Genomic DNA, 14,591 nt, shown 5'->3' on the forward strand with positions numbered 1-14,591 from the left:
TACTATTAAATGTATTAAAAATGCACTTGAAATACAAGTATGTTTATAGTATATTTGTATTACTACAATTTGAATACATTATAAAAAACATAAATAAAAATAGACTGAAATGCTATGGCAGAGCTATCTTTTCCATTTGTAGAACATTTCAGTTATACCGGCCTTACTAAAATGCTGCCTCCAGCTAGCGCTGTGATGTCGGCTGACCCTAGTTACCTGTGGTTGGCCTGGCCGTGCATCACTCAGAAAACAACAGGCCAATCAGAAGAGAGGCTCATGAATATTAATTAGACAGGCCAAAATCGACCTGTTCTCAGCAGAGCTCCTGAGAGAGGAGCTGTAAAAATATATTGAGATGGTTTTGGTACTTATACCGCAAATATATATTCTTAAGGACATCAAAACCTAAAATAAAACTCCAGAAAGGTGTAAAATATGTGACCTTTAATGTTTGTGCTTTATTCTGTCTGCAGTCCATTCGTGAGGTGACAGGATATGTGCTTGTGGCGCTGAATCAGTTTGAGTATCTGCCCCTGGAGAATCTGCGAATCATCCGCGGCACCAGACTGTATGAAGACCGCTACGCCCTGGCCATCTTCCTCAACTACCGCAGAGACGGCAACTTCGGTCTCCGTCAGCTTGGCCTTAAGAACCTCACAGGTACAATATGAGCCTACGAGTCCACAGGTCACATGATCTGTGTGTTCATTTTTTTTCTCCTCTGTCCTTGTCTTGCTCATCTTTGTGAATGTACTATATTGTGCAAAAAATGGCATCGCTTTGATCATCACATCTTTGTTAAAGATGATTTGTCATTTGCTTTGAAATCCATTTTAATGCATTAATCCCTTCTGAAATCACTCATCACAACATCAATAACTGCTGAGAACGCATGTCTGTCATATACAAGCACACAGAGTAAATTTCACTGGCCGAGGCCTTTGTGAAGTTGGTGAGTGCTCTCCGATGTCTCTCGCAGGAAATATACGGGGAGTATTCATGAATATGGATATCATACTAAATTGATTCCTCACAACTTCCATCTGAAATGCCTTAGCTGGTGTTTGAGCTGCTGGATGGATGAGGGCCGACACTGGCAGTGAAATACAGCTAAATATCTGCACCTGGAATTGGATCCATAAAACTCAGTGAGAGGTTTGGTGGGGAACGCTGGAGCTTGACCAGCTTGATGATGGCACTGCTCTCATATGAACCAAGTCTTTATTATAGCTTAGATCTGTCAGTTTTGCAGGCGCTAATAGGCTAATAAACTAGCAAAGGCTGAAAGAGCTAAACATTGATTGGATACTGTTTACTTGGTACAGTAAAGTCTGCTGTAGCGCAGTAAAGTTTGACTTTCTTTAGGCCATATTTGTAAAATATTTGAAGAATATTTGAGTGGCAATTGCTTTAAGACAACTCTGGAAATGTGTCTTTCCCAAAAATGTGAGCAACATTTTGGCAGTTATGGCAGTTTTCTATGTATAAATACTCTCTAAATACTGCAAATAATGTATACAATACTGATTGGTGTCTTTAAAATATTTTAATGTCTTTTTAGAATAATTGCAAAGAAAAAGAAAAAACTGTAATGCTGAGATACTTTTTATTCAAAAGTCTTTAACAGTATTTATTGGTTTGTTTGTTTGTCACTTTTGATGAATTTCTTTAGAAAAAATTCTTACTGACTCTAAATATTTGAACAATGATTTTTAATTTTTAATTAATGTCAAAATCCCAAAAGCTGCATAAAACCAGTAATATTGTGAAATATTTTTACAGTTTAAATTTTTATATTTTTGTGTAATTTTACTCTAGTCTTCAGAGATCATTTTAATATGCTGATTTGTTACTTCAAAAATATTTCTTATTATAAATGTTGAAAACAATTGTGCCGCAATCAAAAAGAACAGCATTATATATAATCCTTAAAGGAAGAAAGCATGAATTTTGCTAAATTTAGTAGCATGCCTCACCGTAGGGTTAAAAAAATATGAGGCCCAACTTAAGACAGACAGCAAATGCAAACCTCTGTGGAGTCTGACGTTCTAGTAAACAAACATTATGTACAAATGACAGTGTTTAATGTCTAATTTGTCAGATGCATGTTGCATCATTCAGAATATGGATGGTGAGTTGGGGGTTTTGATGTTTTTGTAAGTGTCTCTGTACTTTCTGCTTCACTGCCAGGGCTGGTTGGAAATGTTTCTTCCTCACAATACCTGATTATTGCTGTTGCACAACAGCTTTACTTCCTTCTGATTGGCTAAAAAAAAACTAGTATAAGTGCATTGGCCTGACATTTACTATGCGCTGCTTTTGTCTTCTTTGACTAATGACAAGTGGTATGTTTCTCCTTAGCTGTTCCTCCAGACACGTCTATGGCGACACAGACTTTAATAGTTGCTGGAAGTGGTGAGCATTGTCTGTCCGTTTATTATGGCAAAACTTTGGAAACGTAACAGAACTGTGTAAGATCAAAACAGTGGCAATTACCCGTCAGCCTTCAGTGCGAGTAACCAGGATGCTGTTGGGCTCAGAATTGTGGGCAGTGTCACGTTTTTAGCCCAATATAAAAAAACTATCAAGGCCATTGTCATTTATTCATTTTTATATCTAAAATGGTTTGCAAAGTAGCATTTATACATTTAATCAGTTTGTGTTATCACATGGAATCAAACCCATGACCTTGTTGAATAACTTACACATTAAAGAAAGTATTGTGATAATAAATATCCCATTTAGCTTTTGTTATCAATTCTACACAAATGTTTGCTAACACAGTTCATTTTTTTCCACTGAATTATACTTTTCATGATGATATGATACTTACGATACACATTCATTTTCAAGTAAACTTAATTTAATTTCAATAAGTTTCATAAATAATTTGAATATGTTTAGATATGGAGCTTAAAGGTGTGTGTGTGTGGGGTTTTTTTATGTTAAAAAAAAACTTTTGTTTATATACACTAACATTCAGATTTTCATTCAGTTTTCACTCAGAGACTTTCAGAAATAATTACAGAAATTTCACAAATACAAAGAATTGGCAAGTAAGACTGAATTAAATGTGACATTTTGAAATAGAAATATCTTATTTTATTAAAAATAGAAGGGGGGGGAGAGAGATCAAAATTCCTGAATCTGAAATATTCCTGAATTTTCAGCAGTTAAATACCGTTATGGTGCTTAATATTTTTTATAGAAATTGATACATTTTTTCAGCATTCTTTGATGAAAGGAAAGTACAAAAGCACAGCATTGATTTCAAAATAGATGTTTAACAATGTCAAAGTCTTTACTGTCACTTTTAATCAATTTAAAGCATCTTTGCTGAATAGAAGTATTAATTTCTTACAAATACAGGCCCCTGAACTTTTGAACTGTATTTTTCTGTAGATTACAATAGAGGATGACCATAAATTATACAAAATATATATATATATTTGGAATGCAATGCAAAATGCTTTGCATAATAGTGTCTTCCAAATGCTTGTGAATGTATAATTTATCCCAGCTTAATATGCAGAGTTGACTACAAGTCATATTTAGTTTGATTCCTTGAAAAGTGATGGCTAAATTGTATATTGTTAGAGGCAGTACTATCTTTTTGTAATCTGTGGCAGATGAATGAATAAAGAGCGACATTGTAAACATAATGGATTCTACACCTCAAAATTGTGTTTGTTTTTGCTTTAGTTTGAATAAGTCTGTATCACTGGAAAAGGACCGATTGTGATGTGAAATGAACGGTTCAGAACGGTTCATCTCACTCTTATGGACCAATGTTTCTGGTCCACGAAACATCTTCATTCACTTGCTGTGACTAGGCAAAGGAAATAGAGCAGAGAGAGAGACGTGGCATAGCAGACCGGGTAAATAATTTAAGCTGCTTGTATTGTTCCACTTACCCAGTCCCTCTTCTAGAGTCCACTGGATGCAGCGTACATAACCCAAATGCAACACTGTAATGCTGACATCACTTACAGCCTAACTGTGCTGCATTTCGTGCTGTATTCTTGGAAGATGACAGTGTTTAGAAACGTCCAGGAGACCAGGTTCTCCCAGAGGAGCGTGATCTCCTGTCTTAGGCAGACTAACAGGGAAAAACAGTGGAGTCAAGCAACGTTTGAAATCCCAGCCATGCCCACAGGGAAGGAGACAACACAGAAGCTCTGCTCGCTCGTTTACTCTGTCTCTCTCATCCGTCTCTTTCTTTGCCTACATTCATTCTTTTCTTGTTCATCCAATTTTCTTTGTGAAATCTACTGTTGCTGCCTTCTTACCTTTAACTGTATCTTTCTCTTGCTTTCATTGAGGAGTATAGCAAGGGGTTTGAAGAAAGTGCATGTGTCTTCCACAGTGTTGAGGAAGCTTTTGAGTTCCATATAAAGGGTTAGTTCACCCAAAAATCATAAACCTTAAAGTGATTCACCCCTAAAGTGAACCGACTTGCTAAAATGAATCAGATCATTTAAAGGTGACATATCATGAAAATCTGACTTTTCCAGGTTTTAAGTGCTATAATCAGGTCCCCGGTGCATCTACCAACCAAGGAAACGTGAAAAAGATTAACCCAGTAACTTTGTTTTGGTAAGCCTTTTTCTGCAAGAGTCTGAAAAAACGAGCGCGTCTGATTTCGCTCCCTTGGTGGCGTGGCAAAGGGATCTCATTATAATATTACCGCCCCTTAATCTGTAAGTTTCCACCCACGGCGCCGTTATTTTTATTTTGCAAGTGACAACGGTGTACCAGCTCTAATGCCATGGTGAAAGTTTGAGCAAAACATGCTAACTGTTCTGTCTTTAGCCATATGGTTTAAAACGCATGATTTCAGCGTGATAAACATGATGTTTTTTAGCAGGTACGAGCTGTAATGGCCAGCTCTATTCTGGAAAAGGGGGCGGGGAGCAGCAGCTCATTTGCATTTAAAGAGCCAGGCCCGAAAAACAGCGTGTTTCTGCTTCCACTCAAAATAGGCATTTTCAAAATGATATAATAAATGATCTGTGGAGTATTTTGAGCTGAAACTTCACAGACACATTCTGGGGACACCAGAGACTTATATTACATATTGTAAAAAGGGGCATAATATGTCTCCTTTAATAGTATCTGAGTGTGTTTGATTATTTCATAGCTCGCTCTTTTGCAGGGCTCCTCGTTTTATCAAAATTTGCCACTACTTGCTGTTATTGGAAGGATTACACTTTTAAGCAACAGCTAAGTTAGTTTGTAGCTATTTTTAGGGACTTACTCCCAACACTGGTTTTCTAAATGTTGAACATAGTCAGCGCCCTGTAACCCTGAGACAGATCAAAGCTGGAACAGAGCCCAGCAACATCTCTCTCGCTCTCTGTCGAGGACTATCAGCTTGTCAGACCTTAACATTACGAGCCTTTTGATCCCCTGTCACATTATCATGTCATTCCTCTCATAGCAGTTCTCCAGAGATGTGTAAAGTGGTCAATACCATCCATAAATTATATCTAAGTGAATAAAGGCTATTAACTGCTCTGGGTCTAATCCCGAATCTGATCAAACCAGCTTGTCGGCATTGCTGCCACAGCTGAAATCCTTGGGGGTAGAAATTGTCCTGGATAAAATCAGTTTGTCGCTGGTATATTCTGATATTGCTCTATTGATTTTCGGAGAGGTGGTGTGTGGGAGACACAGTGATGTGGTGCTCGGGCTCCGGTCGCAGGGCTTCCCTTGTGACTGGCTTTCAAACGTCCTCCCTGCTGGGTTATTAAGTCGGAGTCAATAGAGTGAGCTATTTGATCTATTCATTTGAATGTGAAATGGAACAGCGCTACATTCAATTTGCCTCGAAAAGCATTTGAAACATTTGAATGTTGTTGATTAAGGATTTTTTCATTAAATAGTTTTCTCTTCTTTCCATTTCTTTTTACTAGTTTTTTTTTTTTTTTACATCTTCTATCTCTTTTCAGCTGGTCTACACAACATTATGTGATTTGTTCACTATCAGACTCACTGGTAAATCCGACCATGTTCCTTTTTTCCTTGTTTTTACTGATTGCTTGGTAACACTTTTAATGAAGACTGTATACTGTATAGTGTATATATAATGAATCAAATGCTATTAGTAAAAAATGTGGAAACCCTTGACTGAATATATATGTCATGATCTATTGTCATGAAAAATATTTGGTGTTTATGTTAATATTTTAAACGAGAAATTAAACATTTCTAAATAAAATAAACTTCTTAATAAATAAATAAATTTTTCATCTTGGAGATGTTGCCACAGTTCTTCTGGATTTAGTCTGTCTCAGTTTGTCATTCCAGACAGACTGGATGATGATGAGATCAGATTTCTGTGTGGAGCACTGGCTTTTGTCAGACTCCTTGTGCAAACACAAATCTCACTGGATTATTACAATTAAAGGCAAAATGAACGATTGGAAATGTAAACTAATATTTCCTACTGACACACTACAGCAAAAGATAGAAATAACTGACTTAAACCATTTTTTAGCTGGTGAAAATACTAGTGTTCTAATAATTTTGGCCACCACTGTATAATAATTAATACTGTAATACCTACTGACTCTGCTATTGATTTATTAAAAATGTGCACAAGAAACAATAAAGTGTAGATGTTTGATAAGTAGTGTAAAAGTATTCTTTATGCTTTAATAATGCCTTGTATTATATAATACATCTTATATATATATTACATGTTCTCATAAATAATTGCAGCAGTTAATAGTATACATTTATAATATTTATGCATTAATGCTTGTATCTTTATTTTTACCCTTTTAAGGTAACAATGAATTGAGTAGTGCAATATTATCATGAATTATACTGTATCTTTCAATTATTTATGTGTTGTGCATACAGGCTTCATGGAAAGCGTCATCAACTGCTGCTGTCAGTCCAGAAAGAGCTGTGTCTTCTTGTGTCCATGTCCTCAAAGGCCTCGAGAGGCAGGTGATTTGTAATAATTATACCTCATCCCACCGCTGAGGCAAAGGTTAAACTTCGCATCCTTTCTTTGACATTTCAAAGTGCCGTTCTGTTGTCATTTTCAGAAGAATTAGAATTTTTTTCATGCCTAGACAAATATTTTTTTACTCAACATTTGTGCAACTCCTTGTTGTTCTTTTTAAAGCCGAACACAATTGCTTCTTAGACAGTAATTACCTCACAATAATAACCGCCTCCATAAGAACACATGAGTGTTGTAAATTTAACACAGTTTCTCTCCTTGTGTTGTTCTCTGTCTTTTAGAGTTTCTTTAGTTCTGTGTCCTTTTCTTTCTCTTCCTTTCTCGTTTGCCCTTGATGGCAGCTTTTGATCACGTTATTTTCTTCTCTACCCAGAATCCGAATAGAAAATTATCAATGTCAAATGTGTGTGGTTTGCATGCATTCATTCTTTTATCGATCTGTTTGTTGGTTCATTTCTTCATTTGTTTTTTCATCAATTTGTTTGATTCATTTGTTGATTTACTCATTAATTCATTTGTTTTTGTTATTTATTTTATATACAGGCTATCAGATTTCTATTTTAATATGACTATATGACTCCCAAAGTAAATTCTTGTAAGGGAAGGGTGCAACCAAGTATTTACTTACTTCACTTTCTTCTCCTCTCCTACTTTCCAAGCTTCTTGGGAACTGTTTTGTGATTATTAGAGCTGTAATTCATAATTCAACCTTTGATTAGACGTATTATTTGATATGATCATGAATCTCTGATTGCCTCTTACACATAGTGTCATAGTTGCACTGCTCATTATTCTTATTTTCAGCTGTGGAAAATGGGTTTCAACTTCCTGTCCTTCATGCGAGCTATTTATTTTCCTGTCTTTTAGAACAAATTATCTTGAAAGAGGACTTTGTTTTTGTCAAGGTTTGTGTCTGCGCTGCCTCAAGGTTCTGATTTTGTACTGTACGCTAGTATTTTTTTTTCTTGGTTGTTATGGATTGTTCTGTCATCTTTAACTTGATCAGAAGCTTTTGTATCAGTTAATGGTGGGTTTTTGTGTGGTTCATGGCCTTTTGTTCACTTCCAAAAAAAATAAAAACATTTTCAGCTTTGCTCTTAACCATTTTTGTGTTCTACACTGTACTACACTGTTGTATTCATATGCTAGAATCACAACATGACTTAAATAGTCACAGTGGTATTCGCAAAGTGTATTTTAATGCATTGTGTACAGAAAAAGAATAAGCTTGAATTGATAGGGACATTTTGAAGATCGGTGAAACTACACAGATGCACAAGTATACATAAGCAAAGTGTTTATAGAGTTCTAATACTCTAATCTTTACATACTGACATTGCATGTTGTCGCCGTATCTTACAGACTTGAGACTCTTGAGGCTCTCTTGTGTTTTGTGGTTTTGTCCACCTCCTGCTACTTCTCATTGCTGTTCTTTCTTAATGATTTACCTGATATTTACTTCACCTTTTGTTTCAGATGCAGCACAGAGCATGTAAAGTAATAGGTGTGCACTACTCAGAATGGAATTGACCCTTCGCAAAGACCCCCCTCCCCTTTACTATTGCTATGTCCAACAAAGCATGCCACTCTCACGCCTCACATCATGTTCTCACACAGTGAAAAATACATTGTGGAGCAAAGAGGAAACTAACAATGTGCCGACAGACAGGATAAAGCAGGTTACTTTCGGTATGAAACAAAGTTTCAGCTTTCAAATGTTGTCATTTTTTAAGAAATTCAAACAATAAATACCATTTTGTGGCTCTTTTATGTGTCGCGACAGATCGCTGTACTAGTTCGCTTACTAGTTTTAGCATGAAATAAACATGAATGAACATCAGAAAGTATGTTCTCTCAACTGCGAAAAGACGTCAATACACAATTTTTCAAGTTCAAGTCCACCGACGTTAATCTACTCTACTGTCTGGTTTGTTTGTCAGACAAAAATGGCAGATTCCGTGTTATGATTGGTCAGATCGCCCTGCGAAGGATCAATTGAAAATGCCATTTGAATTAATTTCAGTAACTGAATTTGAATCTAATTTGAATTCAGGCAGCAAACTGGATGTTGAATAAGAATACAAATGTGAATGAAAGGAAGTAGAAATAATAACTAAATAACTAAATCCAGTGAAATTCAGATTATTGAAATTAACTAGAACAGCAAAGTTTGTCATGATTTATAAAGCTTATAAAGTCTTTATGAAGCCTTGTTTTAAAATTTTGAAATAAACGTACAAAGCCCCAAAGTTTTATAGGCCTTACAGACAGATGGATTTTTGGATGGATGTGTTTGAAATGCCACCTATAAAAATATGAATGCTGTTTGAGTTCCAGTCTAGTTGCAGAATTTGAATTTGAATTTGAATTGAGGCAGCAAACAGGATGTGGAATTCTAATTTGAATTTAAGTAAGTAGAAGTAAAATTAACTAAAATCCAAAGAAATGTAGATAATTGTAATTTTTAACTAGAACAGTTTGTAATGACAAATGTTGAATGTTGGCTTTACAAAGTCCTGTTTTAAAGTTTGGCAAGAAGTTTAAAAATCCCTGGTTTATAGGTCTTTCATACATATGCATGGTTGGTTGGTTGAATAGATAGATATGTTTGAAATGGCGCCTATAACAATTTGCATTTAGTTTACAGTATATATTTTATATTGAATAAATTACTTTTTGTACACATACTGTACATGCACATACACAAGACTGGCCCTTTATTTTTGCTCTCCAATATACCTGCACCTGTTCAAGGAGAAAATCTCAATGATCGTGCATTAACCTCATTCAGTCCTGCTCAGCGTCTCATGAAAGCATTCTGGAACAGCACACCAGAGATGAAAGACATAGAACGAGAAAAGAGGGAGATCAGCCTTTGACTGCCTCAGACACATGTCTGTCTCGTGCTCTCTCTCTTTACCCATTTCGGTTCTTTTTCGGCTCAGCGCAGTTTGTGTAAAGGGACCCGAGAGGAGAAAAAAAGAAAATTACTTTTGTTGGTGCTTGCAGAACACTCATTTCCATCTTTCTCGCTGAGGCTTCCAGACCCTGGGTCACTTCCAATTGTGTGTCTAATTGATTACTTCCCATGCAATTACGTTTGTGTCATACTCGATTTTTCACTGTTTGAGGCGCAGGGGAGCGATCCTCCTTCTGAAGGACAACAGTTGCACTGCAGCAAATCTAGAATGTGGCTGTATTATTAATCTTTTGGCGCAGCTGTAGTGCAGTAATAACCAGCGACATAAACCGCAAATGAAAGGTTACAGAGGTGGAAAGGACAGTGGCAATGGCAGGACATTTTCTCCCTGGGAATTGAGGAAAAACAGCATTAAAAGTGACATTATTATGATTCTGCTCATTTGCAACATCACAAAAAAGTGCATCTTTATTAGGCCTTGGAAGAGACCGTTGTCTTTACATTTCCCACTTACATATTCTTTGTGCTTTTCACTTCTTAATTTTGCTGACTGTTTTCAAGCTAATTAACTGAAGCTTTTGGGAATTATGTAAGCTGTGAGAAAAGAATGTAATGAAATATTGATGTCAAACCGCAGAAGGACTTGCATGATTTGACCCTTCTGCCCTCAAAAAGGAAAGAAAAGTATGTGATGGTATTGTATGGACCCTCTTTTAGAAATGACGCCTCCTCAGTTTTTGGATTAGAACTTATTACATTTTAAGAAGATTATTTAGCCTTCATCATTGCGAAGGAAAAGAAATAGTGTATAAAATAAAATAAAAATAAATAAAATAAAATTGTATAATTTTATATATAAAATATTGTTTACATAATATTATTAAAAACAATCATTTGTACATATTTGTTTGCTAAAATGTTACCTGAATGGATTGTAAAAATACGTGATTTGGTTTGGTACATAGACAGACAGACAGATAGATACATAGAAATCAAGTTAAAAAAACAACTGTAGCAAATGTACTTCTCTTTTTAACTGCAGTGTGTTTGTATATACAGAACACATGCAGAGTGTACTTTCCTTCTCCATGGAGATGAAAGGATGATAGAACTGCTGAGAAACAAAGCCCTGGGAAGTGGAGTAGAAAAATGGAAGAATCCCTTTTTAAAAGTTGTATTTAAAGCCTATGATGTGAAGAGAGAAAAAAGAAAAGCGGTAATTACACAGAGATCAAATAGAAAGCGTGGGGCAAGTGCTAATACCCACTCGCCCACCCCAATCACTGGAGAAACCAGGCCTATTAATAATAAATATGGTGTCATCATTAAGAATCTGAATGATTAAACATATCTCCTGGCTTCAAACACCACTTTTCACAGTCAAAAAAGAGAGATGGAAGCCTATATCCACACACATATGGCTCACACTAGGGCTGTGACGGAATTGGATTTTTTCTTACCGCGGTGAAGAACCAACAAATCACGCGGTTTATCGTTTGTAACCCATTCTTTGTACAATAAATTATTAAAAGAATAACAACCTGAGAAAGCTGCAGAAGGAACAAGCCGAGCTCAACATGCCCCAACCTTTGCTTAGTTCTGGTGAGTTGTGCTAAACTTCGATTCCTATTTCTTTAGACATTGTTTTTCGGGTAACAGTCCGTGGATATAAACGCACTTGTCCAAACGCAACTTGTTAACCTGTTAACCCGCACCTGGATGCCGGTGCACTGAACGCTCTTTGTTTGCACGTGTCAATGTTTACGAATAGATTAAATGAAAAGGGACATAATTAATCTTGACAAACTATATATCATTCTAAAGGTCTAAGCCTCAAGCATCGACGATAGATCGCTGTTTTTCAATGGAAAGCTTATAAAGAATGTATTTGCTAAATTTGTGTAAGCAGTACACATCAAAACATGCATAATCAAAACGCAGTACGTACCAGATTCATCTTAATAACGAGTCATAAACGCATCCACTGCTGTAAATCCCGGTTTAGTTAGAAAGGTAAGGGCCAGATTCATCGTAATAACGAGTCATAAACGCATCCACAGCTGTAAATTCCAGTTTAGTTAGAAAGGTAAGGGGGTCCACTGAACAACATCCCAAAGAGCACTTTTAGTCCAATGAAACAATAGCGTTGTAATATGAATGGTAATTCCTTTGTTTACGTCTCATTTCTTCGGGGACAGTTAATGTTTGTATCCGTTATGGAATAACTTACGCTCAAAAAACTGCATCTTGGTAGTAAAAAGCAACATGGTTACGTAGCATACAGTGTCACAAACAGAAAACAGAAAAAAGTAATTAAACATTAAAAAAAACGTCTCCAGTTTACGCATGTAACCATGGTTCCCCGAAGGGAACGAGACGTTGCGTCTAACACTATGGGAACGCCTTCAGCGTGACCACGCTCTGAATCACATGTGTAATCAGTCCAATGGATGGGCGAGACATCACGGGCGGGGTGACGTAACGACCATGAAGCTTAAAAGCACATGCGGTGGAACTGGCGTCAGATTCTAGGAATGAAGCAAACACTCGCAGGGATGCCGGAAGTATGGCACTGAGACGCAACGTCTCGTTCCCTTCTGGGAACCTTGGTTGCATGCGTAACCTGGAGATGTTCCCCTTCAGGAACCTGAGCTGCGTCGAACGCTATGGGAATGAGAATGCCCACGCCGCCAGAATTACAAATCCCTGCCTAGTGTGGAAGAGCACAGCTAAAGCGAGAGAACGGAGCCAGGAGTGGCGCAGAATGCAGGTAGGCACCTGACAAAGTAGGCGGGGACATCCCGCCCAAAGGCCACCTTCAGAAGGAGTGAGTCTTGACCCCCAACAGAGAGGGGAGATCAGAGGACTCGAGGCTATGGAATAGCATCCTGATCCACCGCTTAGCATAAGCTTCTCTGGCTGGAGGCCTCAGCCTCAGCGCACCGCAGAGGAAATGTGAAACCAGGGGGTGTCTGCCCACTGACTGGCCACCTATAGGAGCGCGGTAGGCCGCAATGGCCGCCACGTAGACCTTTAGGGTGGAGTGGGTGAACCCTGCAGAGAATCTGGCCTGCAGGAACTCCAGAACTGTACCAACTGGGCAGTTGACTGGGTCAAGCTGGCGGTCTCCGCACCAAGAAGTGAAAAACTTCCACTTCAAGGCGTACAGTTTCCTTGTTGAGGGAGCTCTGGATTGGAGGATGGTCTCCACAACCTCAGTTGAGAGACCGGAAGCTGCGAGTTGTGCCCCCTCAGGGGCCACACCCAAAACTTCCACAGCTCCGGGAGAGGGTAGAGTATCGTGCCCTCCACCTATGAGAGGAGGTCCCTCCTGACGGGGATCTCCCATGGAGAGCCGTCGAGAAGGGAAATCAGGTCCGAGAACCATACTTGGCCCGGCCAGAACGGGGCTACTAGCAGCAGACAGACCCCGTCCTGGCGCACTCTCTCCAGAACTCCTGGGAGCAGAGCAATCGGAGGGAAAACGTACAGACGAAACCTCGGCCAAGTCTGCACCATAGCGTCCAGTCTGAGAGTCAAAGAGAGTCAAAGAGAACTAGAGGGGACAGTGCGATGTCTCTCGAGTCGCAAACAGGAAAATCTCTCCATATCTGCTTCACCACCTTGGGGTGAAGTCTCCATTCCCCGGGCCTCCGCCCCTGCCTCGACAGGATGTCTGCTCCCATATTGAGATGCCCAGGAATGTGAACTGTTCTCAGCGAGAGGAGTTTGCCCTGGGACCACACAAGGATGTGGTGCGCCAGCCTATACAGGGGGCGCGGACGCAGACCTCCTTGGTGGTTGATACAGTGGGTACGGAACGTATTCAGACCCCCTTAAATTTTTCACTCTTTGTTATATTGCAGCCATTTGCTAAAATCATTTAAGTTAATTTTTTTTCCTCATTAATGTACACACAGCACCCCATATTGACAGAAAAACACAGAATTGTTGACATTTTTGCAGATTTATTAAAAAAGAAAACTGAAATATCACATGGTCCTAAGTATTCAGACCCTTTGCTGAAAAATGTAAGGGGGTCTGAATACTTTCCGTACCCACTGTATAAGAGACCACCGTTGTGTTGTCGGTGCACACCAACACATGGTGATCTCTTAGGTCCAGGAGAAAGTGTTTCAAAGCTAGAAACACGCCAATTGATGTGCCACTGAGATGGCGACCACTCCACAGACCGCGGGCCGAGTGGCCACTCATGACCGCTCCCCAACCAGTCCGTCGCTAGCGTTATGCGGCGACAAGGAGCTCCCAGCACCAGGCCCTGAGACAAGAACCAAGGTTTCCTCCACATGTCTAAGGCACGAAGGCAGCGCCGCGTGACCTTGAGCATGCGAAGCGGGTTTCCCCTTGGTCTTGAGCCACCACTGTAGGGGCCTCATGTACAGCAGGCCATGAGATATCACATTGGACGCAGCTGCCATCAGACCCAGCAGTCTCTGAAACTGCTTGACAGTGAGTGACAGGCCTTCTCTCATTCTCTTGACTGCCGTGAGGATCGACTCGATCTGAGCAGGGGACAAACGTGCCTGCATCGTGGTCGAATCCCACACCACACCCAAATAAATGGTCCTCTGTAATGGAGAAAGCACACTTTTCTTGGCATTTAGTCTTAACCCCAACTCTCTCATGTGAGCGAGAACAACATCTCGGTGTCGAACTGTTATCTGCTCTGAACGA

The 14,591-nt window shown here is 38.9% G+C and overlaps 1 protein-coding gene across 1 annotated transcript in view; it reads left to right on the top strand.

Annotated features, from left to right (window-relative positions):
- LOC107660610 (receptor tyrosine-protein kinase erbB-4-like) overlaps nucleotides 1-14,591 on the top strand; it is a 391,742-nt gene that overhangs the window by 236,613 nt on the left and 140,538 nt on the right. Inside the window, exon 3 of the mRNA XM_016449970.1 lies at nucleotides 474-660. Within this exon, the coding sequence (XP_016305456.1) occupies nucleotides 474-660 (187 nt within the window). The remainder of the gene's footprint in view (nucleotides 1-473; nucleotides 661-14,591) is intronic.

Source organism: Sinocyclocheilus anshuiensis, unplaced genomic scaffold (assembly GCF_001515605.1).
Source record: "Sinocyclocheilus anshuiensis isolate Anshui unplaced genomic scaffold, SAMN03320099.WGS_v1.1 scaffold627, whole genome shotgun sequence".
NCBI classification, from domain to species: domain Eukaryota; kingdom Metazoa; phylum Chordata; class Actinopteri; order Cypriniformes; family Cyprinidae; genus Sinocyclocheilus; species Sinocyclocheilus anshuiensis.